The sequence below is a fragment of the Exophiala oligosperma genome (assembly GCF_000835515.1).
Source record: "Exophiala oligosperma strain CBS 72588 unplaced genomic scaffold supercont1.6, whole genome shotgun sequence".
Lineage (NCBI taxonomy): Eukaryota > Fungi > Ascomycota > Eurotiomycetes > Chaetothyriales > Herpotrichiellaceae > Exophiala > Exophiala oligosperma.
Genome location: NW_015622823.1, coordinates 990883 through 1011276, shown reverse-complemented (window position 1 = coordinate 1011276; position 20394 = coordinate 990883). Strand labels below are relative to the sequence as shown.

The window sequence follows — 20394 nt, the reverse complement described above, 5'->3', positions numbered from 1 at the left end:
ATCATCCCCCGACCTGACACTGGAGCGCCGCGTCAGTCGGCTGGACGACTACGTCTTCCCTTGATCTCGTCGTGGCAATCCTGCTGGAGCGACAATCAGCTCTGGTACACGGCTCGACGCGAGGAGATGCAACAGATATTCGAAATTGGCGAGTTCGACGCTCGACTGTCGACCGATGATGCTACCAGCCAGATGCCGTTTCCGACCATTGCTTTCAGCAATCTATGTGCTCTCGTGGCGAATCTCGCCCACCATCTCACGGCGTTGCTTCTGTTGCAGTTCAAGCCACGCGCCATCAGAGCTCTCCCCGAGCCAGGATCGTCGATATCGTCAATGTGGCATGCGCAGAGAATAATCGGAATGGTGGCCACTTTGCACGAATCCGACGTCTTTGATCCTCTCGTCGTGGCTGGCGTCCTATACGCAGCCAGGAGATTGAGTCATCCGTCCCAAATCATGGTGGTGGTGAACATCTTGAACAAGGTCGTGGAAAGAACTGGGATGCAGCTACAGGAAGAGGTTGAGAAGCTGGAAACTGCCCAAGCGAATTCCTTCGGTTGATATGGAGTATTCGAAGTCAACGCTCCCCATTATTTTACTTTTCTGTTGAGGTTATCCCCGGGTCCACCCACAGCAGACGCGGGTTTTGTATCTCCCCAGTTGCAGTCGCTCTCGAAGCCGGAAGAAATGAGTTCACGAGGCAGAACTGTGTACGTACATGTTGACTTTTTGGGTTTTTGCGGCGATGTATCCCATTTGGTGGAGATTTTTAGTCTTCTCCCTTTCCAATAGCGTCAGTGACCGTATCAAACACTTCGGATCGACCTCCGAGCAAGTTTGGATTGGTTGTCTGCACGACGATCCGCTTGTACGTGGTCAAAGGAGGTGTTCCGGCGTCGGTGACTTGGAGAATAAAGTGAAGAGCCATGCCCTTCTCGAGGGCCTGACCTGTGACAATATTGACCGCGCTCGTCTCCGGCGGTGGTAGTTTGATCTTGACGATTCGGGGGTTATCAGCATCATCGTCATTCGTCGTGCTGGGAGCAGGCTTGATGTCGATGTCGGGGACAATCCAGTGGACATGAGACTGTGCGGCTGTTGGCTCCTTGTACTGAAACCATTCGAATGAGAGTTTGTCGCCGTCTGGATCGTAGCTTTTCGAAGCGTCGAGAGTGACTTCTTCCCCGGCTTCCACCTCGAGCAGTAGCGGTTCGGGGCCGGATGAACTGCCATTGACAATCACGACCGGCTCGTGATTTGCCTCGCTCCGATCACCCGTCAGGGACCATTGCATGCGCGCTGCAAAGCTGTCCTGGTAATGATCTCTCCACCGCCAGATGGTGGCCTGGTTGCTCCGGTGATTCCGGCCGTCCAGACCGACCACCGCGTCCCTCGCGTCGGCGTACTGATTTGCGCCCCCACCGATGTCTACCAGGCTGTAGCGACCGCCCCAGCTGCCCCAGTGAGGATTCTCCGGAGACCCGAGGCCGTTCTGGATCAGGTACAGAAACGTGGGCGTGTCCCCTTCCATGATGAACGCGTACGTCGGGTACACACCCCCCAACGGCCCGATCTGAATGTTTTTCTTGAGCCATTCCTTCGTGACCTTTGACGGGTCGGGGCCTCCGTGGTCGATGGGCATGAGGACGTCGCCCGAGATGCCCGTCCACGCGGCACACCCGTACTCCCCCCACCCGTGCACCGAGCAGATGTAGAAGATGTCGGGGAAGCTCGACCGGATCCACGACCCGGTGTCGTCCTGGTCGGAGATCGTGTAGACGCGCAGCTTGGCGCGAAAGCGAGCAAACTCGGAGGCCGTCCGTTGGCGTCGTACGTGCCAAAGGGCCTGGGCCAGGACGTTGATGCCGCCCCAGCAGAGAAGCCACAGCGGCTCCTCGGCTTCGTCGACGCGCTCCACGAGGAGTTGCGCGCCCTCGCTGACCGGCACGCCGTCCCCCAGGGCTTCTCTGCCGTAGAGTGCCGGCCCAGATTTGATGACGGAGAGGAGGTGGTCTTTCGTGGGGTAACGATTGTCCGGGTGGACGTGGGCGTTGAGGTTGTCGACGACCTCGCCGTACGCGTGGACAATCTTTCGCATGTCTTCCGGGTGTACCACCTTTCTCATCCACGTCGACGTCGTCGCGACCAGGCCGAGAGTGGTGAATTCGTTCGAGTACAACAGATACCGGACAAGGGACTCTGCGTCATCCGGCTCGTTGGAAATGTCCGAGACGATAAAGACGCGAGGCTTTGTCGAGCAATGTCGCAATCTACGTGGATCAGCCATTGTCTCGTGGATTTTTGTTTGGCTTTACAAAATCGCTACTTCGCGCTCGTTGGGGAATTGGTTTGTCTGTTGAGTAGAAGTTTTGAACCTTTCCAGCTTTGTTCTTTGTCGTCTCCTGCAACCTCCGTCGAATGGGTAGGTGCACGAATCTCGTGGCACTCCTGTATGTAGAAACGTGATTGCGAAGACTTGGGCGTGTCTCAGGATTATAATCGTAGATTATCAGGTATTCATGTCACCAAGTCCTGCCTTGGTACAGTATAAAACCCCCATTGACCCATCCGCTTCAAGCGGAAACAGCCCGGAGCGGTGGCTCAACTTACCTGAAACGGACAGTGCTCACCACCGGCGGATGCGAGGCCGGCTTCTCGAGCGAGTGCATTGTCGTGCACCATTCAAAATAACAAGGCTGATGTGGCTCCTACATCATTGTCACGAGCCCGGTGAAATAGTACACATCGGGCTTACCAAATACCAAGAGAAGACTCTGCGGCGTTGCGGAGATGGATTTTGTGTCCATTGTGTCACTTGCGTTGTGGAAAGATGCCTTTATTCCATCTCGATCTAGATTTAACAGAAAGCATATACACTACTGGAGTCAGAAACATCAGAGGCGGAACGCTCATCCATGTTGCATTTCTTATCTAGTGTCGTTACAGCCGTCATTCAACAACTATTCGTCTCCAACACTTGTCAATTCGACGAATTCAACTCTCATTTCCGGATTGGCGTGGAAGAAATTCACAAAGCCTAGAATCCTGGTGACCATGGAGTCCACACTGAATCCGAAGAACTCGTAGGCCTTTGGGCCCGGCAGCGACTTTCCAAAGCGGGTGGTGGGCATGCAGACGGCCGCATTTGCGTACCTTTCCCATCCGTTTGCGGCGTACGCCTCGACCACCACCACGGGAACCCCGGTATGCTTCCGCAGGACATCCCGCCGGTATTGAGGCGGCTGTTGCTCGAACAATCGTTGACAGGGAAAGGACACCGTTCGCACGGTGAGCCCGTGACGGGTCCGTAGCTCGGTGGCCACCCTGACCGCCAGGTTGAGCTCGGCACCGACGCCTATCAGGGTGAGATCTGCCTTTTGCGGTGCTTCCTCCAGAACGTAGGCTCCTCTGGCAACGCCTGTTCTCCGGGTTAACCCGGTCAGCTGTGGGAGAGCGTGGCGAGACGTTGAGATGAGTGAGGACATGTGCCTGGCTTTGATCGCCGCCATCCAAGCCCCCGCGGTTTCCTCGCTGTCGCCCGGTCGAATGTAGAGGAAGTTTGGCATGGTCCGGTAGAGGGCGGCAAGTTCAATCGGCTGATGCGTCGGGCCATCCTCGCCCATGCCGATCGAGTCGTGCGTGGCGGCGTGGATGACCTGCAAATGTTGCAATGCGCCCATACGGACGGCGGGAGCTGCGTAAAGATAGAACATGAAAAATCTATACGGTCATCAGCACAAGTGATCCCACAAGCTTTTTGAAAGGGACAATTAAACCGTACGATGATGTTACTGGAATGAACATGCCAGGGTGATACGCGGCCAGCCCGTTGGAGACGGCGGCCATGACATGTTCGCGGACCCCGTAATGGATGAACCGGCCCGTGTAACTTCCAGTGCCAAGTTCGGGAGGCTCAAAGTTCTCCTTGGTCTTCCAGTTCATGTACACAGACGGTTCAAGGTCGGCGGTGCCGACCATGAATTGACCCAAACTCTCGGCCAAGGGGCCAAAGACCAGACCCGAGGACGCACGAGTCGCGGTGGCTTTGGAGGGAAATTCTGTCGGTATCAACGATTCCCAGTCGGAAGGTAAATCTCCACCGTGGCGCCTCGTATAGTCTTCTGCGAGCGTCGGGTAGACCTCACGGTACCTGTCAAAAATTGCTCTCCACCGGAACACCATCGCCTCGCCCCTTTGTGGAAGCTCCTTGAAGAAATCTCGCACCGCCTCTGGAACGACAAAGCGCCGGTCCGGATCGAAACCGTACAATTGCTTCAACGAGGCCACCGCGTCTGTCCCGATAGCTGCGCCGTGTGCGACGGCATTGCCTGCCACGGACGTGTCCACTCCAATCACTGTATGGACGTTGATAAACGTAGGCAGGGCGGAATGCTTCGATGCCTCGAGAGCTTCAACGAGGCCCAGGACGTCCCAACACCCATCGCTGATTTCGATCACATTCCACCCGCACGCTCTCATTTTGGCGTTGATGTCTTCGGTGTTTGTCAGATTCACCGGACCGTCGCAGGTTATCTGATTGTTGTCATACATGACTGTCAAATTGTTGAGACGCATGTGTCCTGCAAAGGAGATGGCTTCGAGTCCCACTCCTTCTTGAAGGCATGCGTCTCCAACCATGCACCAGATGTGGTCAGACACGATGTCAAATCCTGGTCGGTTGAACTTTGCTGCGAGGCTTTTCGAAGCCATAGCGAGTCCTACAGCATTCGCAATGCCTTGACCCAGTGGACCTAGTCACAACACGCTCAGTATAACCGCTTTCATCAGTCCAGAAGAAAGGCTGCTGACTGACCTGTAGTAACTTCGATGCCTTGGTGCTCGATTTCCGGGTGGCCCGGGCATAGTGCATCCACGCGATCAGAATGATAGGATTTCAGTTGTTCAAAAGTCATGTCTTTGTAGCCTGTGAGATGCAGGAATGTGTACTGAAACAAACAAGTGTGACCATTTGAGAGCACAAATCTGTCTCGATTGATCCAGTCCGGTGTGTGAGGAGCGTAGTTCATCACATACTTCCACAGGGCGACCCCAATGGCTGCCATACCCATGGCTCCGCTATATATTCGTCGTCGTCAGGAGGGCATTCGAGGCAAAAGTGACGACCAACACTTACCCAGGGTGTCCACCATTGAATTGTTGGCATAGGTCAGCAATGAGGACTCTGAATGTTTTCAGAACCAAATCTTCCGCTGCGGTCAGCCCCTTCGTACCTTTCACTTTCCAGTCTCCTTGGCTAGATTTGCCAACAACCACCTCGAGTTCAGAATTGATGTTGGAGAGAATACCGGACACCATATTGTTTTGTTAACAACCCTTGCACTCAGATTTGGGACAAACGACTTGATCCAAGGCGCTGAACGCCACCAGAGGTTCAAAGGGAACGCAGCTAGAGTTCAGCCAGTTCCAAGGGATTGGAAAACTTGAAATTGCAGAAAGCGCGACGGTTCGACTTGATTTTCTAATCACTGCAGGCTTTCGTTAATGCAATGTCTGGAAATATGTTGTCCAGAATCACGTCTGCGACGGCCGTGGCCGTGCACAATCTCCCCGGTCTTAGCCATGCCCGAGTATCCGCAATGATAAGCTCTTGAAAGTCTGGATCTTGAGAGCCATGATCTGCCCTGGTGTGATAAACTTGGGCATTTCTGAGCCAAGTGAGATGCCGACACATTCCAGAATGGGAAAGGTTGCGACCTTGCCAGACTGGGGAGTCGTAGGCACTCTGAAAGCAGTTCTCACAGGGGAGGCTATGATTGCCCAGTATGGTTAGGCACATTTGACCGAGAATTTCGGCAGAGTGTCTCGGCCTCTCATCCCAACGACCATGACTTTGCAATCCCTGTTGGTCTGGATGCTCCGCAATTGACTACTTAAACAACGTGGAGGGATATGCATGGCTGTGGGGGAGTATTCGGTTTCAAGAACCTCTCTCCTGAAGAGCCAGATAGCCCTCCTCCAGATCGATACAGGTCTTTGACGGCAAGTATATACACAATTCTTTGACAATGGCAGATATCTCGACCCTCGAGACCGACCCTTCGCAAACCCCCAGAGCAAATTCCAAAGCCGAAGTGTCCAACACCAGCCATGTCGAAGTCAACCTGGACGACGAGCAACAGCAACTAGGCCACCTTGCCAACCAAGAGGATCATGAGCTGGGGGTGTATGCGTCGCTTCGCAAGTATCCCTGGGCCTGTGTATGGTGTGCCTACGCCTGCTGGACGATCATCCTGTGCAGTTTCGAACTGCAGGCCGCAGGCTCCGTCCTAGGTATTCCGACCTTTCGCAAGGACTTTGGGGAAGAATTCAATGGCAACTACGTTTTGCCTGCTGCATGGCAGTCTGCCTTCAATGCTGCCCCTGTGGCATCTGCGACATTCGGAGTCCTCGGTGCCGCCGCGATTGCTGATTATATGGGCCGTCAATGGACCATCGTAGGTGCATTGGTCGTCTCGTTTGTCGCAATCACCATGGAATTCGTCTCGACCACCAAGGGGGTGTTCTTTGGTGGCAAGTTCCTCAACGGTTTCGCGACTGGAACCATCCAGGCGGTCATGACGACCTACATCGGTGAGGTATTGTTTTTCACCCTTTGATCCACCTGTAGATTTACTCGATTTGCTGATAGATGGTTTGCAGATCACTCCTCTTGCCTGGAGAGGCATCTTTACCGTGGGCATTGGTGTTGCATTCGGAGTAGGTCCCCTCGTTGCATTCATCATCGTCAACTACACGGGGGATGTCGACACTCGTTGGGCCTACCGTACAGTGTTCTGCTGTCAGTATGGCTTTGCCGCCGTCTCGGCCCTTCTCGTCTACTTCATGCCCGAGTAAGCACCCTGTTGTCTCTTCCTAGATTGTCAGCTTGCAAGCTGTGTCTGTTGTCGTATGCCACGAAGGATTTTATCTAATCGCTTTTGAATCGTCTTCTAGATCTCCCTGGTGGCTGGTGTCGAAAGGCCGTAAACAAAAGGCCTTGAAAAATTTGGGGAAGCTTGGACACCGAGGCGAGGAAGGAAGAAAGAAGCTCGCCCTGATCGAGTTGACACTCGAGGAGATCAAGCGCGAGACCGAAGGCGTGACGTACCTGGAGTGTTTCAGGAAGTCCAACCTCCGGCGAACAATCATTTCCATCGGACCGTTGATCATTCAGGTGCTCACGGGTATCACCTTCGTGGCCGGATACTTCACCTACTACCTGCAAATTGCAGGGTACTCGACGGAAATGAGTTTTCGGATCCAAATCGCCCAGCCCGTCCTCTCAATCTTTGGCAACTTGGTGGCCGCCGTCATCATTGACCGTGTGGGCAGACGGAACCTCACCTTCTACGGCCTTTGCGTACTGGTTGTGCTCCTCTTCATTGAGGGAGGGTTGGCCACGGGTGGCAGTCCCGCCGAAATAAAAGGCACCGTGGCCATGATCCTGATCTACAGCTGGATGTACAATGTTTCCATTGGTTCCACAGCGGTATGTCTCCTTTAATTCTGCCGAGCCTGGAGTCTACTTCCTGCTGTCTTCTGCCCAGCAGCGACTGACGTATAATTTGCAGTTCTCAATCATGACCGAGACCTCGACTTCCCGACTCCGCGTCAAGACGATCGCAATTGGCTTGGCTCTACAAAATGCCATCAACGTCATGTGGCAATTCGTCTTACCGTACATGTTCAATCCTGACAAGGGCAACTTGGGAGGTAAAGTGGCCTTCGTCTTTGGCGGACCAAGCTTTCTCTGTATCGCTTATCTCTGGTTCTTCCAGCCGGAGACGGCGGGCCGGACATACGAGGAACTGGACGAGATGTTTACCAAACGCGTTCCTGCTCGGAAGTTCAAGACTTACAGGACCGAGGCACAGACCAAGGGTGAGGTTGTGAAGGAAGTCCACATGAAATCCGCTCACGAGTGATTGTTGAGAACCATACTGGGCAGGCGTACCTGTGGTATCTGAGCGTCGAGGTTGCGGGAGTCAAACAATGTAAAGAAGATGTTTCAAGTTCTACATGTTGTTTTTCTCCTTTCACCTAGTATCTCAGTCTCATTTCCCGTGCGATATATGAAGCTAGATATAGCAATTGAAAGGATCAGGAATTGTGCTGTGCTAGTAGTCACCCACCAAGTGGGGTGTTTCTTCGGCTAGAGTTGTGATGCCGGCCAATGCCCGCCCTCAGTGGAATCCTGTAAAAGTGGCACCCCGAGCTTCAAAGCAGTTAAACCGTTGCTTGAGCTGCCTCTCTTTTCTCGACATGCACATCCGTTCCCTCTTCGCACTCGCCAAGTTCAGACGGCAGCCAGATACTTCGCATCAATACATACTCTACGGAACAGTTGCGTCGCATGTCTGACGGCCGAGGAGGGTGATCCAGCTGTCCAATGTCTATGAATCGAATCCATTCATGACCTTCGGTTCGCAATGACCTCTGGACCGACAGCTACCATCGATGGACCCTGATACCGCCAATGCTTTCGTCTCGCCAGGCGCGCTCTCCGGTGAGAGTACGTTTGACGAATACGCCGCCAATCCGCGCTTCCAACAGTTGCAGACGGAACTGCGTTCGTGGCTTTTTGTAGGCGCCAACAGCCGGGACCATTCGCCGGAGCCGGGTCTCACGCCCGAGGAGGAGGAGCAGAACCTGAGCGCCAGCCACAGGCCGGGCCATGAGTACCTGTGGGAACACATGGTGAATGGCGGCGCAAGTCAGATCCCTCCGTCCAAGAAGATCCTATATCTTCAAGTGTGGATCACCGACTGTGCCCCGTGGCTTGACATGTTCGACAGCGAGCGACACTTTGGACAGCAGGTCCCCATCATCGCGCAACGCTCGACCGCCGTCCTGCACGCGATGCTCGCGGTGGGGGCTCGTACGGCGGAACGACAAGGCCGGATGGAGCGGTCCGGGTCGCGCGACAGTCTCGAGCTGTACTCGCAGGCAATCACTTCGCTCACGTCGTCCCTGGACACGAGGGAGCCCACGGTCGTGCTGACCGCGTGCCTCCTCTGTGTCCTGGAAATGATGAGTGTGAGCCCGCGAGATTGGAGGCGGCACGTCGAAGGTTGCGCGGCGCTCTTTGCCTCGTTCGGGATCAATGGGTTTTCCGGAGGGCTGCTCCAGGCTGTCTTTTGGTGCTACGCCCGGATGGACCTTTGCGGCGCCATCATCGCCGACGGGACGGAGGCCACCGTGCTGGAAATCGAAAAGTGGATCCTGCTGGACGACTTCACCGGTTCTGACGCGGCAAAGGCGGAAGAAATCAAGCGACGGTTTTCGCCAAAGGGCCAGCAGGCCCCGGACATGTACGCCAACTTTGCGGTCTACCTTTGCGCCAGAGTGTGCGACCTTCTCTTTCGCCGAATCAAGTGTGTCGAGATGGGCGAGGACAATGGGTGCGAGCACGAGAATCTCGAATCGGAGTGGACCCGGCTCTGGAACGATCTTCAAGAGTGGCTCTCGAGGCGTCCGGTCGAGATGCTCCCCGTCAAGACCGTCCGAGACGGTGCCTTTCCCAGAATCTTCTTCTCCCACTGGGCTGCAATCTCCGGCAATCAACTCTTTCACACCGCCTGTATCTTGATGTTGGAGATCAAGGGGATTCAGGAGCTCGATCGCCCAGAGCACGTCTACTCGCCCTTGTGGCACGCGCGGAGAGTCGTGGGCATCACCCTGACAAACCCCCACTGCGGGTGTATCAACAATGCCATTCAACCCCTCTACGTTGCCGGTCAATTGTTCACCCACCGTGAAGAGCAGGCGATCATCGTGAAGCTGATTGATTCGATCGAGACACGCACCGGGTGGGGTTCTCGGTGGCGGATCAAAGACCTGGAAGCAATCTGGGGATATCACCGCGGGACATTTACTTGATTTTTCCTGTGAACACCTTCGGAGCACTTCAAACGTCGTTCAAGCTGAATCACCAACTCGATGAGAATTTTTCCCATTTCAGGCATTACGCGTCAAGTTTCAGCTTCAATAACATCGCCAAGGACCCTGGGCTGCGTGCTCGGTGAGACCTTTGAGACTCACCGAGTTCTTCTTTTGTTGTAAACACATCTACACTGCCACTACCCAGGTCAACTCGACCGACGGTCAAGCATACACTTTTGCATCCAAGAGAGAAAAGAGACCACCAAAACATATGACCATCTATTCTGTATTCTCATCATTATATTCTTCTCGCAATGATGTTTCTTGTCCATATCTCATGTTGGGTTGAGCCAATTTCGGTCCATGATCAGGACACTCGGAACACTTTTTTGTTTTTCACTCGAAATATCCCTCGAACAGCCACTTCATCTTCTCCGTGGCTTGTTTGCTCCGACCCGCCGGTGCCGTGCTGATACCAAACTCCCGGGCGCCCTGGAGGTGAGTCGCCCTCACCAAATCTCCGTGTTCTTCTTTTGAGAGTTCGTCCAACACGGCGGCGATGAAGTGTCTCGCGTTCAGAGCGTTGGCTCGCATGTGACCCATGACCATCTCCACCGAGACGTCTCCAGAGTCATGCCAGCACTAGTGGTTTGTGTCTTGTCAGCTTTCGAGAATACGCCAAACCTGAGAGGGCAAGAGAATAGATAGGAGAAAACAAGAACTCACATCATAATCGGTACTCATCAAGATGACTTGATATGCGATCTCTGCCTCGGCGGCAAGTTTTGCTTCTGGCAATGTAGACATGTTGATTACCGTACCACCCCAGCTTCGATACATGTTTGATTCTGCTCGAGTACTGAATTGAGGTCCTTCTGTTGATATGCACAAAGGAGAAATGGTATATTAGCATTGGACATTGTTTTTGCTATTTCCTGGTGAGGCAGGAAGACAGGACGATGTAATGACACGACGATGCAAAAAAAACCCCCAAAAACTTACCCATTACAATGACTGTACCCTTGTCGTGCAAAACCACCCCTTCCCCTTCGAGACTGTGTCCGCATTTCCTAACAACGTCACCGACTCGTTTGTCGAAAGGGTCGGCGAACGGGACGTGGACCACGAACCCATCCTCGAAAAAGGTGTGAGGTCGGATGCCCTTTGTACGGTCGATGACCTGGTCGGGGACGACAAAGTCTCGAGGCTTGACCTCCTCCGCCAGACTCCCCGCCGCGCTGAAGGCGACGATACACCTGACCCCGAGCTTGCGGAGGGCGGCGATGTTTGCTCGCACCGGGATTTCAGACGGGTTGAGCTCGTGGTGGGGGCCGTGTCGGGCCAAAAAGGCCACGGGGATGGGTTTCCCGGTCGTCGGGGAAGGGTGTTCCAGAACCGTGATGGGGGACGACGGAGCACCCCAAGGGGTCTCGACGTTCAGGACCGCCGCCTTGTGGAAGTGTGGGAGGTGGTCGAGACCAGTGCCGCCGATGACGGCGATGTGGATCTTGCCTGTCAAACACCAAAAAGGAGAAAGAGAAGTGTCAGAGAGATAGACACAAACACAGAGAGAGAGAGAAAGAAACCCGGTAGTACATAATCATATCAAGGTATGTATCGTTGCGTAGGCTGGACGGGGACGGACTTGGAGACCATCTCAGAACAGTACGCAGAGGTGACACCAGTGTATGCGCAAAGGTCCCCCGTATTCGAGTTCAGAAACGATTTCAAAGAATGAAACAAAGGTCATGTTGTCTCTGTAAAATGAAGCCTCACGGCGATGACTTCCATGGGCGACCCGAACCCCAAAAAAGACAAAATGCATCATGGTCTGGAAATACGAACCTGAATAAGTAGTAGGAACATCTCGTTGATCTGTAGACATGGTGCTCTCCAGAAAGTAGATTTGTTTCGGAGTGTTTTCGTAGGCCCTTCGACGCTGACAGACAAGGTGTTATTTCTCCAGAAATTTTTATATCTTATGTCGTCAAAAGTCAAACTTCGAGATTATCTGTCGTGGGAAGTTGTCAACACTGGGAGAGAGCAATCGATTGTTTCTGCTTTCTTAGTCGGCTGCACAGTATTCGAAGACAATTGTCGTTTTCATGCGGTGTATGGAGTACAATATTCATCAATCATGAAATTTGGAAACAACTAATATCAAGTACCATTGAACTGTGTTTCCGTAATCGTCCATCCCACTTCGGAGGAAATTTCTCCCGAAGATTTCCCGGCCAACCCGATGATAAACACCCAATGGCGCCATATACAAATTGTCCTCGATAAAACAATGTACAATAAACATGTGGTGTCCGTTTCTGTCCACAGATACTAGGTATACACTCCCTACTCCATGGTGCTGCAGACATAACAAGCGTAGTCCATCATAAGTAGTCATGATCTCCTCCCAGTGCAAAGAAAAAAGCAGCGTCCTCCTCTACCGCCCTTCAGTAACCCAAGGATTCTCATCATCATCATCATCATAAGTCTCATAGGTCGTAGTGGAAGCAATCTCCTTCAGCAACATTGCACTTTCGACAGACCTATTCATGGGCACACTCGCAGCGACCACAATTGCAGCTCCGTGTCGCAGAGGCTCCGCAGCTATCGTTGTGCTCGTAGGCTGAGTGAGACTGATATCGAAGTCGTTCTCAGAGGCGGGTGCTGCACCGTGGTTGGAGAATATTATGGGACCTTGTAACTGAGAACCGCCGAGAATGGCACCTTGGTGATCTGCAACATGGGCAAGGAGGCTTCTGATTCCTTCAAACATACCAGAGTCGTCACCCAACAGGGTGCATATCAGACAGCGAAAAGTCGGTTGCTCTTGATCTCTATGCTGCTGTACATGCGACTTGGCGAGGAATAGCCACCGATAGCGAACACCTTCGGCGAATTGCCTGACGCGATCATCGATCTGATAGCCATTGTTTCTTTTTATGGCTCTGCTCGTAAAGCTGCATTTTATGCTGGCACATTTGTAGGCTACCTCTGTATGATACGTGCCAAAAAGGATCCGACACAGTGCCTTCTTGGTTGATCCTTGACGAAGATCATATGCATACTTGCAACAGCCTCCAAAATTGGTGATGGGATATACATTAGACGCTGTGGACAGGTTTGTGACGGCTGAAAATGTGGATAGAGAGGTCGATTGTCTCGAAACGGTCGAAACATGTTCTCGCTCATTGTTCAAGTGGACAGGAGGGCGTGTATGCTGCAAAGCCAAATCAAACGTACCTACCGAAGACCGGCTGCTAGGACTCGACCATATGGCGGTGGAACTGTTCGAGATAGCAGTGTCTTGGAGTTGAAACTGGGCCTCTGGTTGGGATGATGATCTAGGCGAGGTATCTGGCACAGGACTTACAGAACTAGTTGTCACTTCGGATGACCGGGAAACCTGTGGATCGGTTTCTTTGCGACGAAGGATTCTGCCAAAAGTGTGGGACTTCTTGTTTTTCTGTTGCGATGGGCTGGAAGGTGGTTGCTCTGGTTGTTGTGCTGCTATCGGCTGTTGCAAGGAAGACCGAGGATCGGAAACCACGGCAGATGCAGTTGCTCGTGCCGTTGGAGGAGCACTTTCTTGCTGTTGAAGAAGAAGTACATTTCTCTTTCGCTCTATTTCTTGTGCCAACATGCGCCTCTCCAGCGACTGAAGTTCGATCACAGCATTGAGGCGGCTCTGTGCCGAGGCGTCAATACACTCTTCAAAGTCGATGACGCTATCGTCAACTCTGGCTTGGGCAAGACCCTCCAGGAGGGCGTTTTGCGTATCAACGGTTATCTTCAACAGGGCGATGATTGCAATCGCTACGTCGTAGCATTAGCGGTGTCCAAACCAGCCCAGCACAAAGTCATACTGTCTCCCTTTTCAAATGTTGGACCAAATTGCTCATTACCCTTCGCAAGAGCTTGCTCGATCTCTTTCTTGCCTTTCTCCATCGATTCTTCCAGGAGGTCAGAGGGCGGTAGGGCATCGTGGGCTTGTCGACGAGCCTTGATTTGTCGGACGATACGAGCACCGGCATCGTAGGCCTGAATCAACCCGGCGACGCAGCTCACTATGGCAAGAGCCTCGCCGACGCCAGACATGGTGGGATGAAAGAAATGGGTGCTGCTGTGTCAATGCGATCGAGATAAGGGCGGGCGGAAATGGAGGTAGATCCCTGCGAAGGCGAGCAACAGCAGTAGAGGAGAGCACCACCGGGGGTTATTCATTTGTATCGCGTGAGGCTGTGCCTCTGTTCTGTCAGTGTGATCCCTACCATGATTACCTGCTAGGTACTTTTAGCGGAAAGCCACAAGGTGTTGTCTATGGGTGCATGGGCAACTTTGATCTGCAGGGTATTGCAGCCGCGCGCAGAACAGGCAGACCAGACTTGACCATAACGGGCGTTGGATTCAAGCCAGAGATGCATGGGTTGGCCCTGGCCTTGGATTGTGAGCGACTGACACATTGAAAGCATCCAGGACAAGAGCTGAGATTGTGTAACCATCATTCAGAGGATATGTACTTTGTATTGATGATTTACGCCGTACGTATAGACGTGGGAGAATAAATAAGCTGAACAAGGTTGATGCGCCGAATATAATAAAATAAAAATGGTGGCTGCCACGAGGTTTTGCTCTAAGGCGGGCGGTACTTTGAAATTTTGCCGAGTCCTCTCCGTAGAAAGTCCACCAATGTTTTTGCCCTACACAACTCTCTACCCTGTACTCTCTACTTCACAGGGCCTGTATTCAAATCAAGATACATGTGTTCCTGGCCCCTCGCTCAGGAAATCTCCTTTGGATACCGAATTCAGCATGTTTGAAGTTCCACAAGCAAAAAGGGTCAAGAGAGAAGACCTCTTTCGACAAGATGATGATAATCCAGAGAGTTCTAGACCTTCATCGAGGTCGACGTCCCCCGAAGAGACGCAGGAAGTAGGGAGGAGAGATGAGGAGGTGATCAGGCCCGATTATGGGTTCGAATATGATTTCATCACACCAAAGTCTGTTGAGAGGGAGGAGAAAGTACTAGATCAAGGTCAAACCTTGGATCAAGTCGAACACGACGATGACGACCACCACGCCAAAGGAGAAGAGGAAGAACCGATAGAATATCAATTCCGTCTCTTCACCACCACTTCTTCTTTTTCTGCGACTACAAATACGAATACAAATACAAAACAGCCCTTGACGACGCAACGAGCTTTACAACAACGGCGACCCAAATCGACGGTACGTCTAAGTGTCACCCCTCCACCCGAGGATTTTATAGAATCGACCTTGTCGCTTGAGAATGCAGGTTTCGTCCGTCCCAATCGTCCCGACGGGTACTACTTTACATCTTCCAGACCAACCGCTACGATCGAAACGTCGAGGTCGCAATACTCTCAAACGGCTCTTTCGGACTCGGACGTTCTCGCTCGGGCCGGATCCACGAAATGGCCTGGCACGACTCTCCCGTGGAGATGTGTCCACGTAACTTTGGTGGCCAGTTCAGATCCGAAGAAGAAGAAGGAGAAATCTCTCCAAATTTCTCATGATCCGAATGGACCATCTTCCGCCGCAGTGACTATAACCGATCGACGATCAAGGCTGCCACGACCCAGACCGTCCAAGAAAAGACGGATCCTAAACCGTCGTCGTCTGGCCCTCCGTGCCGAATTGGCTTTACAGTCTCAAAAGACCGAAGAATTGGAACGTCAAAAACGTACTCTCAGGAATCGAGAGAAAAAAGTCAAGCGGAAGGAGAGGGAAAAGTTGAAGAAGCAGCAACAGCAACAACAGCAGCAGCAGCAGCAGGAGCCGTCCCAAGGTTCCGAAGAAAAAGGAGATTGAGAAAGTTAGACCGTCAATCAACACCATCGAAATACGGCCGCAATGCCCCAGCAGTAGTAGAAACCTCAATCCTCGCCGAAATAGATCACCAAGAATAATGGGGATGGATGTAATTACCTCAAAATCATCGTCGTCACCACCGCCACCACCACCACAACAACACCAAAACGAGATCCAAACCGACCACGCCTACGGCTCCTCTTAGTGACGATGAAAATCACACCGATCAGATACGAACTGACAGCGTCTATATTGGTCGCACAAGTACATCATATATTAGTACATCGGTAGCTAAGGACGACATGTAGAAAGCAAATCAATCCACTACTTGACCGCTCGCTCGCTACACTTCTCATCTCTTATTAAGTCTCCCTCCCCGAACGCATGGAATCAGTACCAAACAATATTCAAAACTTTTCGTTTCTACTTCGATTCCCTGGTTTCTTGTTTTTTGTCTTCACACGTACACCATGAACCAACCTATTGCAATACCGATACCCAAGACCCGTAGTACCCTCCTTTCATCCAAAAAACTCTCCAAATCATAAGTTCACGTCCTGTCGTGTCGTCACTTCACTACTGCGGCTGTGCAATCGCTCCCGCCATTCTCTTCCTCATGAAATCAAAGAAGGCAAATTGACTCGGCGTCGCACCATACTCGTACACAAATCGACTGGCCATGTAACTTCCAAAGATACTCTTGAGATAATTGCCCGGCACACGCTGCAAGATCTTGTCCAGGCCGACCTTGGCTTGGAGTGTCTTGGGGAGTGCCTCCTTGAACACCGCCAGACGCAACGGCTCATTGTCCCACAACTCCTTGAAATCCTGCAATTCCTCATCGAGCTTGGTGATGGCAAGGGACAATTGATCGGACAACCTAGATCGAGGCACGCCGGTCTTCTCGTGTTCTCGCCAGATGGCTTCGAATTCGAGTCGGGCATTGTTTTGGATCGTCTCTTGCACCTCCTTGACGTACGTCTTGTAGAACTCAGGGACGGTGCCGTCGGCGTGGACACACATGTTCTCGATGAAGCCCTTGTCGTCAAAGGAAAGACTGGCCAACACCTCGAGCGAGGATGACGTGACGCCACCCTTGTTGGCCGACGCATCCTTGTACAGAATACAACCAGCCCTCTCGAGTCGGAGTTTGGCATCTTGCGTGATGAAAAGATTGGCACCTTCAACGATATAGGGGATCGTGCATTTGCCGTCGACGATGAGCTTGCTCGCAGTTTGCAAGTCGATTGACTCTGGACGACCACCGCATGGAACAAACAGATCGTATTTGGAACCGTCGCGTAGGTGGAAAGTGTTTCGGAAGGTCATTCCATTGTTGACCTTTTCGCCAGACGGTAACGTGATGTTTGTGTCCTCGACCAGAACTCGGTAACCCTCGGGTGACAATTTTGAAATGTCATACTCCGAGATCATGACACGCTTCTTAGCTAGGCGAACCAGCTCAGTACGGTCCAGGCCAGCAGGGTCAACAAGGACGCCAGCTCCGTCGACAATGGCTGTGTACTTTTCATTCCCCAACAGGATTTCATTTGAACCCAAGTCACCGTCGGGACCGCCAGTTTGCAATTTTCTGACCTGGCTTGGATCGAGACCTAGCTTGCGGTAGATGCCAAGCACATACTGACGAACAGACAATGTCGTCATGCCATATGCATCGTGAGGTATACCTCCAAGTTTGGGACTCTTGCCAGTGAAGAACGACTTCCACCATGGTGCTCCTCGGCTGCGGGCGTGCTCTGTGGCCCAGTCGACAAGATCAGCTGTGTTCTCGTCAGGACCCATGAAGAGAATTTCTTGATGTCCGTGAAGATCAACAATTGGATCCTTGATACCGGGGCTCGTTGGCTTCAGGAGTAGATCCATGATACTATCAATGTATTTCTCAAATGCCACACGAGCCTTGTCCTGGTGGTTGTAATCGAGCAGGATAACTCCCTTTGAGCCGCCCTCGGGAATGTCTTTGTTCTTCCGTTGCTGAGTGTTTGCCAGGTTATAATTCTCATCGAATTGAGTTCTGGCATTGATGGAATAGAGTTCTCTGTTGCGAGACTTGACAATTCGAATACCACCACGAGCGATGTCACGGAAGCGTAGGTGGAAACCTCTGAATTCTGATCCGATGACCAGAAACATGCCGTACAACGCTTGAGGGTATTCGTGTTCAGGTAAGAACTCGGTGCTTGGTTTGAGTCGGAAGCTGAGCGCAACTTTGGTGGGCGTGTAGAAGTTTGTCTTCAAAACTGCTCGGTTGAAGGTCAGGAAATACTGCATCACCATCTCGTCATGCTGGTTGTGGACGGTCCGTGAGATCAACTCGGACAGGCTATTATGGTCGAGAACCTGCTCCACGTTTAGGCGGAGGTAACTCAAGGTTGGAATGAAGTCGTCCTGTTCTCCTCTGGTCTGCACATAGTGGGTGTTTGCAAAGGAGAGATAGAGATTTCGGATGAGGTCGGGGTACTTGTTGATAATCTCAAGAATGTATTCCGAAGTGAACGTTTCCGTCCGCAGCCGCTTCTTGATCTTGGCCAGCAGCTCAGCATTTGTATTACTGTCTCCCTTCAAAGCCGCAACCAGGGAGGTATATTCCGAGCCCAAACGATTGAGGAATTGTTGCACAAAGACATGAACGCAGTGGGCGTAGATACTCTCCTGCAAGCTCAAATTCCCACTAGCAAACTGGCCCTGCAGCTTATTCTGGGGAATACAGAATAGCAGCGAGACTTCCTTGATAATTTGATGAATTGCTGCTTCGATGGGAGGGTGTCGAGACTTCGCAATGTCGTTGGTTGCGGGTTTCAGGTAAAGAGATATCACCGTGATGCCGTTGGAAAACTGCTCGACATATTTCCGTGAGCTGGTAACTCCGTAATAGTGGTAGAGATCGGACAGAGCACTGTAGACACCCATGGCAGAGCCTTGTCGGTACGCAATAACAACTCTTTTCTCTCTCGTGCCCTGCATATCGAACATCTCGATGACAGGTCCCGTTCGCTGAACGGCATATGTGATGATCTCCTGGTAGACCTCTCTCGTGTTCTTGGTGGCTTTCTGCAAGAATCTCTTCTCTCCAATCTGTTCCATGTCCGTCTCATCTGGGCTAGGGTTGGGATTGTTAAACTGGCACTGGTAGACAAAATAGCAGCGCAGCGACTGCTCGGGGTTCTCGGGCAGAGCATTATTCGACCTGAAAGATTCGACTCGGTAGCTTCTTGAGGGGGTCGACCCGTCAATGTACTTCTCGTCGATTCTCTGCTCGTACCTCGGGCCATCGATCATACTGATTCCGGGCTTGCTTGTATCAATGTAGACCGCATGATCTGCCGCCTCTTTGGCCAATTGGATCTCCAGCTTCTTGTCGTCTCGCGCATACGCAGCCAGTTTGGCGGCATACAAGGAGAGGATGTTGCTCGCGACGGCCTCCACGGATTCCGTGGAGAAGTACATGTCATCGATGCCGAGGGCATTGTAGAACCATTCCGTTTCCGAGGCAATGAATTCGCTGGGGAGGAAGCCCTTTTCTTCGATGAGGTCCATGACTGTTGTCTGGTTAGTACTTCGACGGGGTTTTCTGACCAGGATGCAGACTTGCCTTCTTCCATCTGAACCTTCTTGCCCTCGAATTTGGGAGCCACATAGCCGGGACCATTGTGATCTGCTGAAAGGGTCCGGTGCAGGGAGACGTTTGAACTGGATGCACCTGGAACACCGAGTGAGGTGGGTTGCGGTGAGGGTTGTCGCCCTGGCGTTCTAACGACCTGCTCAACCAGCTTGTGCTTGGCGGCGTTCAGCACGCCGTCGCCATTGACAACTTGACGATCCATGTTGGCTGAAGGAATGAGCGGCAAGTCTCCGACGTAATGGACAAGAGAAGAGAATGACGCAAGGAGATTAAAGTCGGAGCAGAGATATAAGGTATGGGATGTAGGAGGTATTTGCAGTGACTTGATACGGTATGTCTGCCTCAGCTACTAGTATTCGACGTCTGTGAGGGCCAGTCAGCCGCAGACAAGGTAGAGAGAAGTCTGGTTGGGAGTGATACGGGGTGTTGATTGACGTTGTTCAACCACGGCTTCCATTCGGCAGCCGTATCGTCGGAGTAGAACCAAATTCTGACCGGCTGAAACACGGTGCTATATGTGAGATTACAGATCAATGCTTCCAACCACGAAACGTGTCCTTTTTACCCTCGCTATTTATATCAAGCAAAATTGCGCAGAGTTTTCCTCGACTTGCATCACATGGTTGCAAACATTTGAGACTTCGGGGCGACTTCAGAATCTAATTACGCCAGTGCCCTTGTCTTTGTCCCCCGCAATTGGATCGATGCGCCACTGAACGGCCTCTAAGCCCAGATTTTTTCCAGGCACGGGGCTGCTAAGGTAACCAGATATATCCTAGTTGCTCCAGGGACAGGGCAGAGTCCTATCATGGCCCATTGACGCGGCTACCCTCGGGGCTTAGCGGGCTCGAGCGGTGCTGCTGCTTGAGTCTGGGCCAGTGAGAAGACGCGGTGAGGTAAAGAAGTCCTACAAAGAATGCACAATTGACTAAGACAAATTAAATGTCGCAAGGCGCTGCAGCTGTAACTGGATTTCCTGACCCAACAATGTATTCCTTTTCCCGTATCGCTCCCGTCTCTCTCCGCATATGATGAGACTG

At 52.2% G+C, this 20394-nt stretch overlaps 7 protein-coding genes across 8 annotated transcripts; 3 read left to right on the top strand and 4 right to left on the bottom strand.

Moving 5' to 3' along the window:
- Window positions 1-749: 749 nt before the first annotated feature.
- On the bottom strand, window positions 750-2287 carry PV06_06811 (uncharacterized protein; the record flags this gene model as incomplete). Its single annotated transcript, XM_016407973.1, has 1 exon — window positions 750-2287. The coding sequence occupies one exon, from the start codon at window positions 2285-2287 to the stop codon at window positions 770-772; it is 1518 nt and encodes a 505-aa protein (XP_016261453.1). The 3' UTR covers window positions 750-769.
- Window positions 2288-6026: 3739 nt separating this feature from the next.
- Window positions 6027-7925, top strand: PV06_06810 (uncharacterized protein; the record flags this gene model as incomplete). The annotated part of the gene is made up of 4 exons (XM_016407972.1): window positions 6027-6596; window positions 6661-6851; window positions 6955-7489; window positions 7572-7925. The coding sequence occupies 4 exons, from the start codon at window positions 6027-6029 to the stop codon at window positions 7923-7925; spliced, it is 1650 nt and encodes a 549-aa protein (XP_016261452.1).
- Window positions 7926-8457: 532 nt separating this feature from the next.
- On the top strand, window positions 8458-10001 carry PV06_06809 (uncharacterized protein; the record flags this gene model as incomplete). The annotated part of the gene is made up of 1 exon (XM_016407971.1): window positions 8458-10001. The coding sequence occupies one exon, from the start codon at window positions 8458-8460 to the stop codon at window positions 9877-9879; it is 1422 nt and encodes a 473-aa protein (XP_016261451.1). The 3' UTR covers window positions 9880-10001.
- Window positions 10002-10022: 21 nt separating this feature from the next.
- Window positions 10023-12003, bottom strand: PV06_06808 (methylthioadenosine phosphorylase). Its single transcript, XM_016407970.1, has 4 exons — window positions 11728-12003; window positions 10885-11394; window positions 10609-10757; window positions 10023-10524 (listed from the first exon to the last, which is right to left on the bottom strand). Exons 1-4 carry the CDS (start codon window positions 11765-11767, stop codon window positions 10279-10281), a joined length of 945 nt encoding a protein of 314 aa, XP_016261450.1. The 5' UTR covers window positions 11768-12003; the 3' UTR covers window positions 10023-10278.
- Window positions 12004-12143: 140 nt separating this feature from the next.
- On the bottom strand, window positions 12144-14178 carry PV06_06807 (uncharacterized protein). The gene is made up of 2 exons (XM_016407969.1): window positions 13746-14178; window positions 12144-13695 (listed from the first exon to the last, which is right to left on the bottom strand). Exons 1-2 carry the CDS (start codon window positions 13975-13977, stop codon window positions 12320-12322), a joined length of 1608 nt encoding a protein of 535 aa, XP_016261449.1. The 5' UTR covers window positions 13978-14178; the 3' UTR covers window positions 12144-12319.
- Window positions 14179-14570: 392 nt separating this feature from the next.
- On the top strand, window positions 14571-16044 carry PV06_06806 (uncharacterized protein). The gene has a single exon (XM_016407968.1). The coding sequence runs from the start codon at window positions 14692-14694 to the stop codon at window positions 15709-15711; it is 1020 nt and encodes a 339-aa protein (XP_016261448.1). The 5' UTR covers window positions 14571-14691; the 3' UTR covers window positions 15712-16044.
- PV06_06805 lies at window positions 15958-19999 on the bottom strand. 2 transcript variants are annotated; one of them, XM_016407967.1, is made up of 3 exons: window positions 19775-19999; window positions 19325-19717; window positions 15958-19271 (listed from the first exon to the last, which is right to left on the bottom strand). In XM_016407967.1, exons 2-3 carry the CDS (start codon window positions 19554-19556, stop codon window positions 16288-16290), a joined length of 3216 nt encoding a protein of 1071 aa, XP_016261447.1. In that variant the 5' UTR covers window positions 19557-19717; window positions 19775-19999; the 3' UTR covers window positions 15958-16287. The 2 variants fall into 2 exon arrangements, with proteins under 2 accessions (XP_016261447.1, XP_016261446.1); XM_016407966.1 differs by having other exon boundaries at window positions 19325-19999.
- Between the last annotated feature and the right edge of the window lie 395 nt (window positions 20000-20394).

Bases quoted from the DNA above. Each gene is read 5' to 3' on its own strand.
- PV06_06806 (XM_016407968.1), top strand. From the start codon at position 14,692: ATGTTTGAAGTTCCACAAGCAAAAAGGGTCAAGAGAGAAGACCTCTTT.
- PV06_06805 (XM_016407966.1), bottom strand. From the start codon at position 19,556: ATGGATCGTCAAGTTGTCAATGGCGACGGCGTGCTGAACGCCGCCAAG. The intron at 19,272-19,324 runs GCAAGTCTGCAT...ACCAGACAACAG, and splicing joins GAAGGTTCAGATGGAAGAAG to TCATGGACCTCATCGAAGAA.
- PV06_06808 (XM_016407970.1), bottom strand. From the start codon at position 11,767: ATGTCTACAGATCAACGAGATGTTCCTACTACTTATTCAG. The intron at 11,395-11,727 runs GTTCGTATTTCC...GGTGTTTGACAG, and splicing joins TGTTCCTACTACTTATTCAG to GCAAGATCCACATCGCCGTC. The intron at 10,525-10,608 runs GTGAGTTCTTGT...ACAAACCACTAG, and splicing joins TGATGAGTACCGATTATGAT to TGCTGGCATGACTCTGGAGA.
- PV06_06807 (XM_016407969.1), bottom strand. From the start codon at position 13,977: ATGTCTGGCGTCGGCGAGGCTCTTGCCATAGTGAGCTGCGTCGCCGGG. The intron at 13,696-13,745 runs GTATGACTTTGT...GCTACGACGTAG, and splicing joins AACATTTGAAAAGGGAGACA to CGATTGCAATCATCGCCCTG.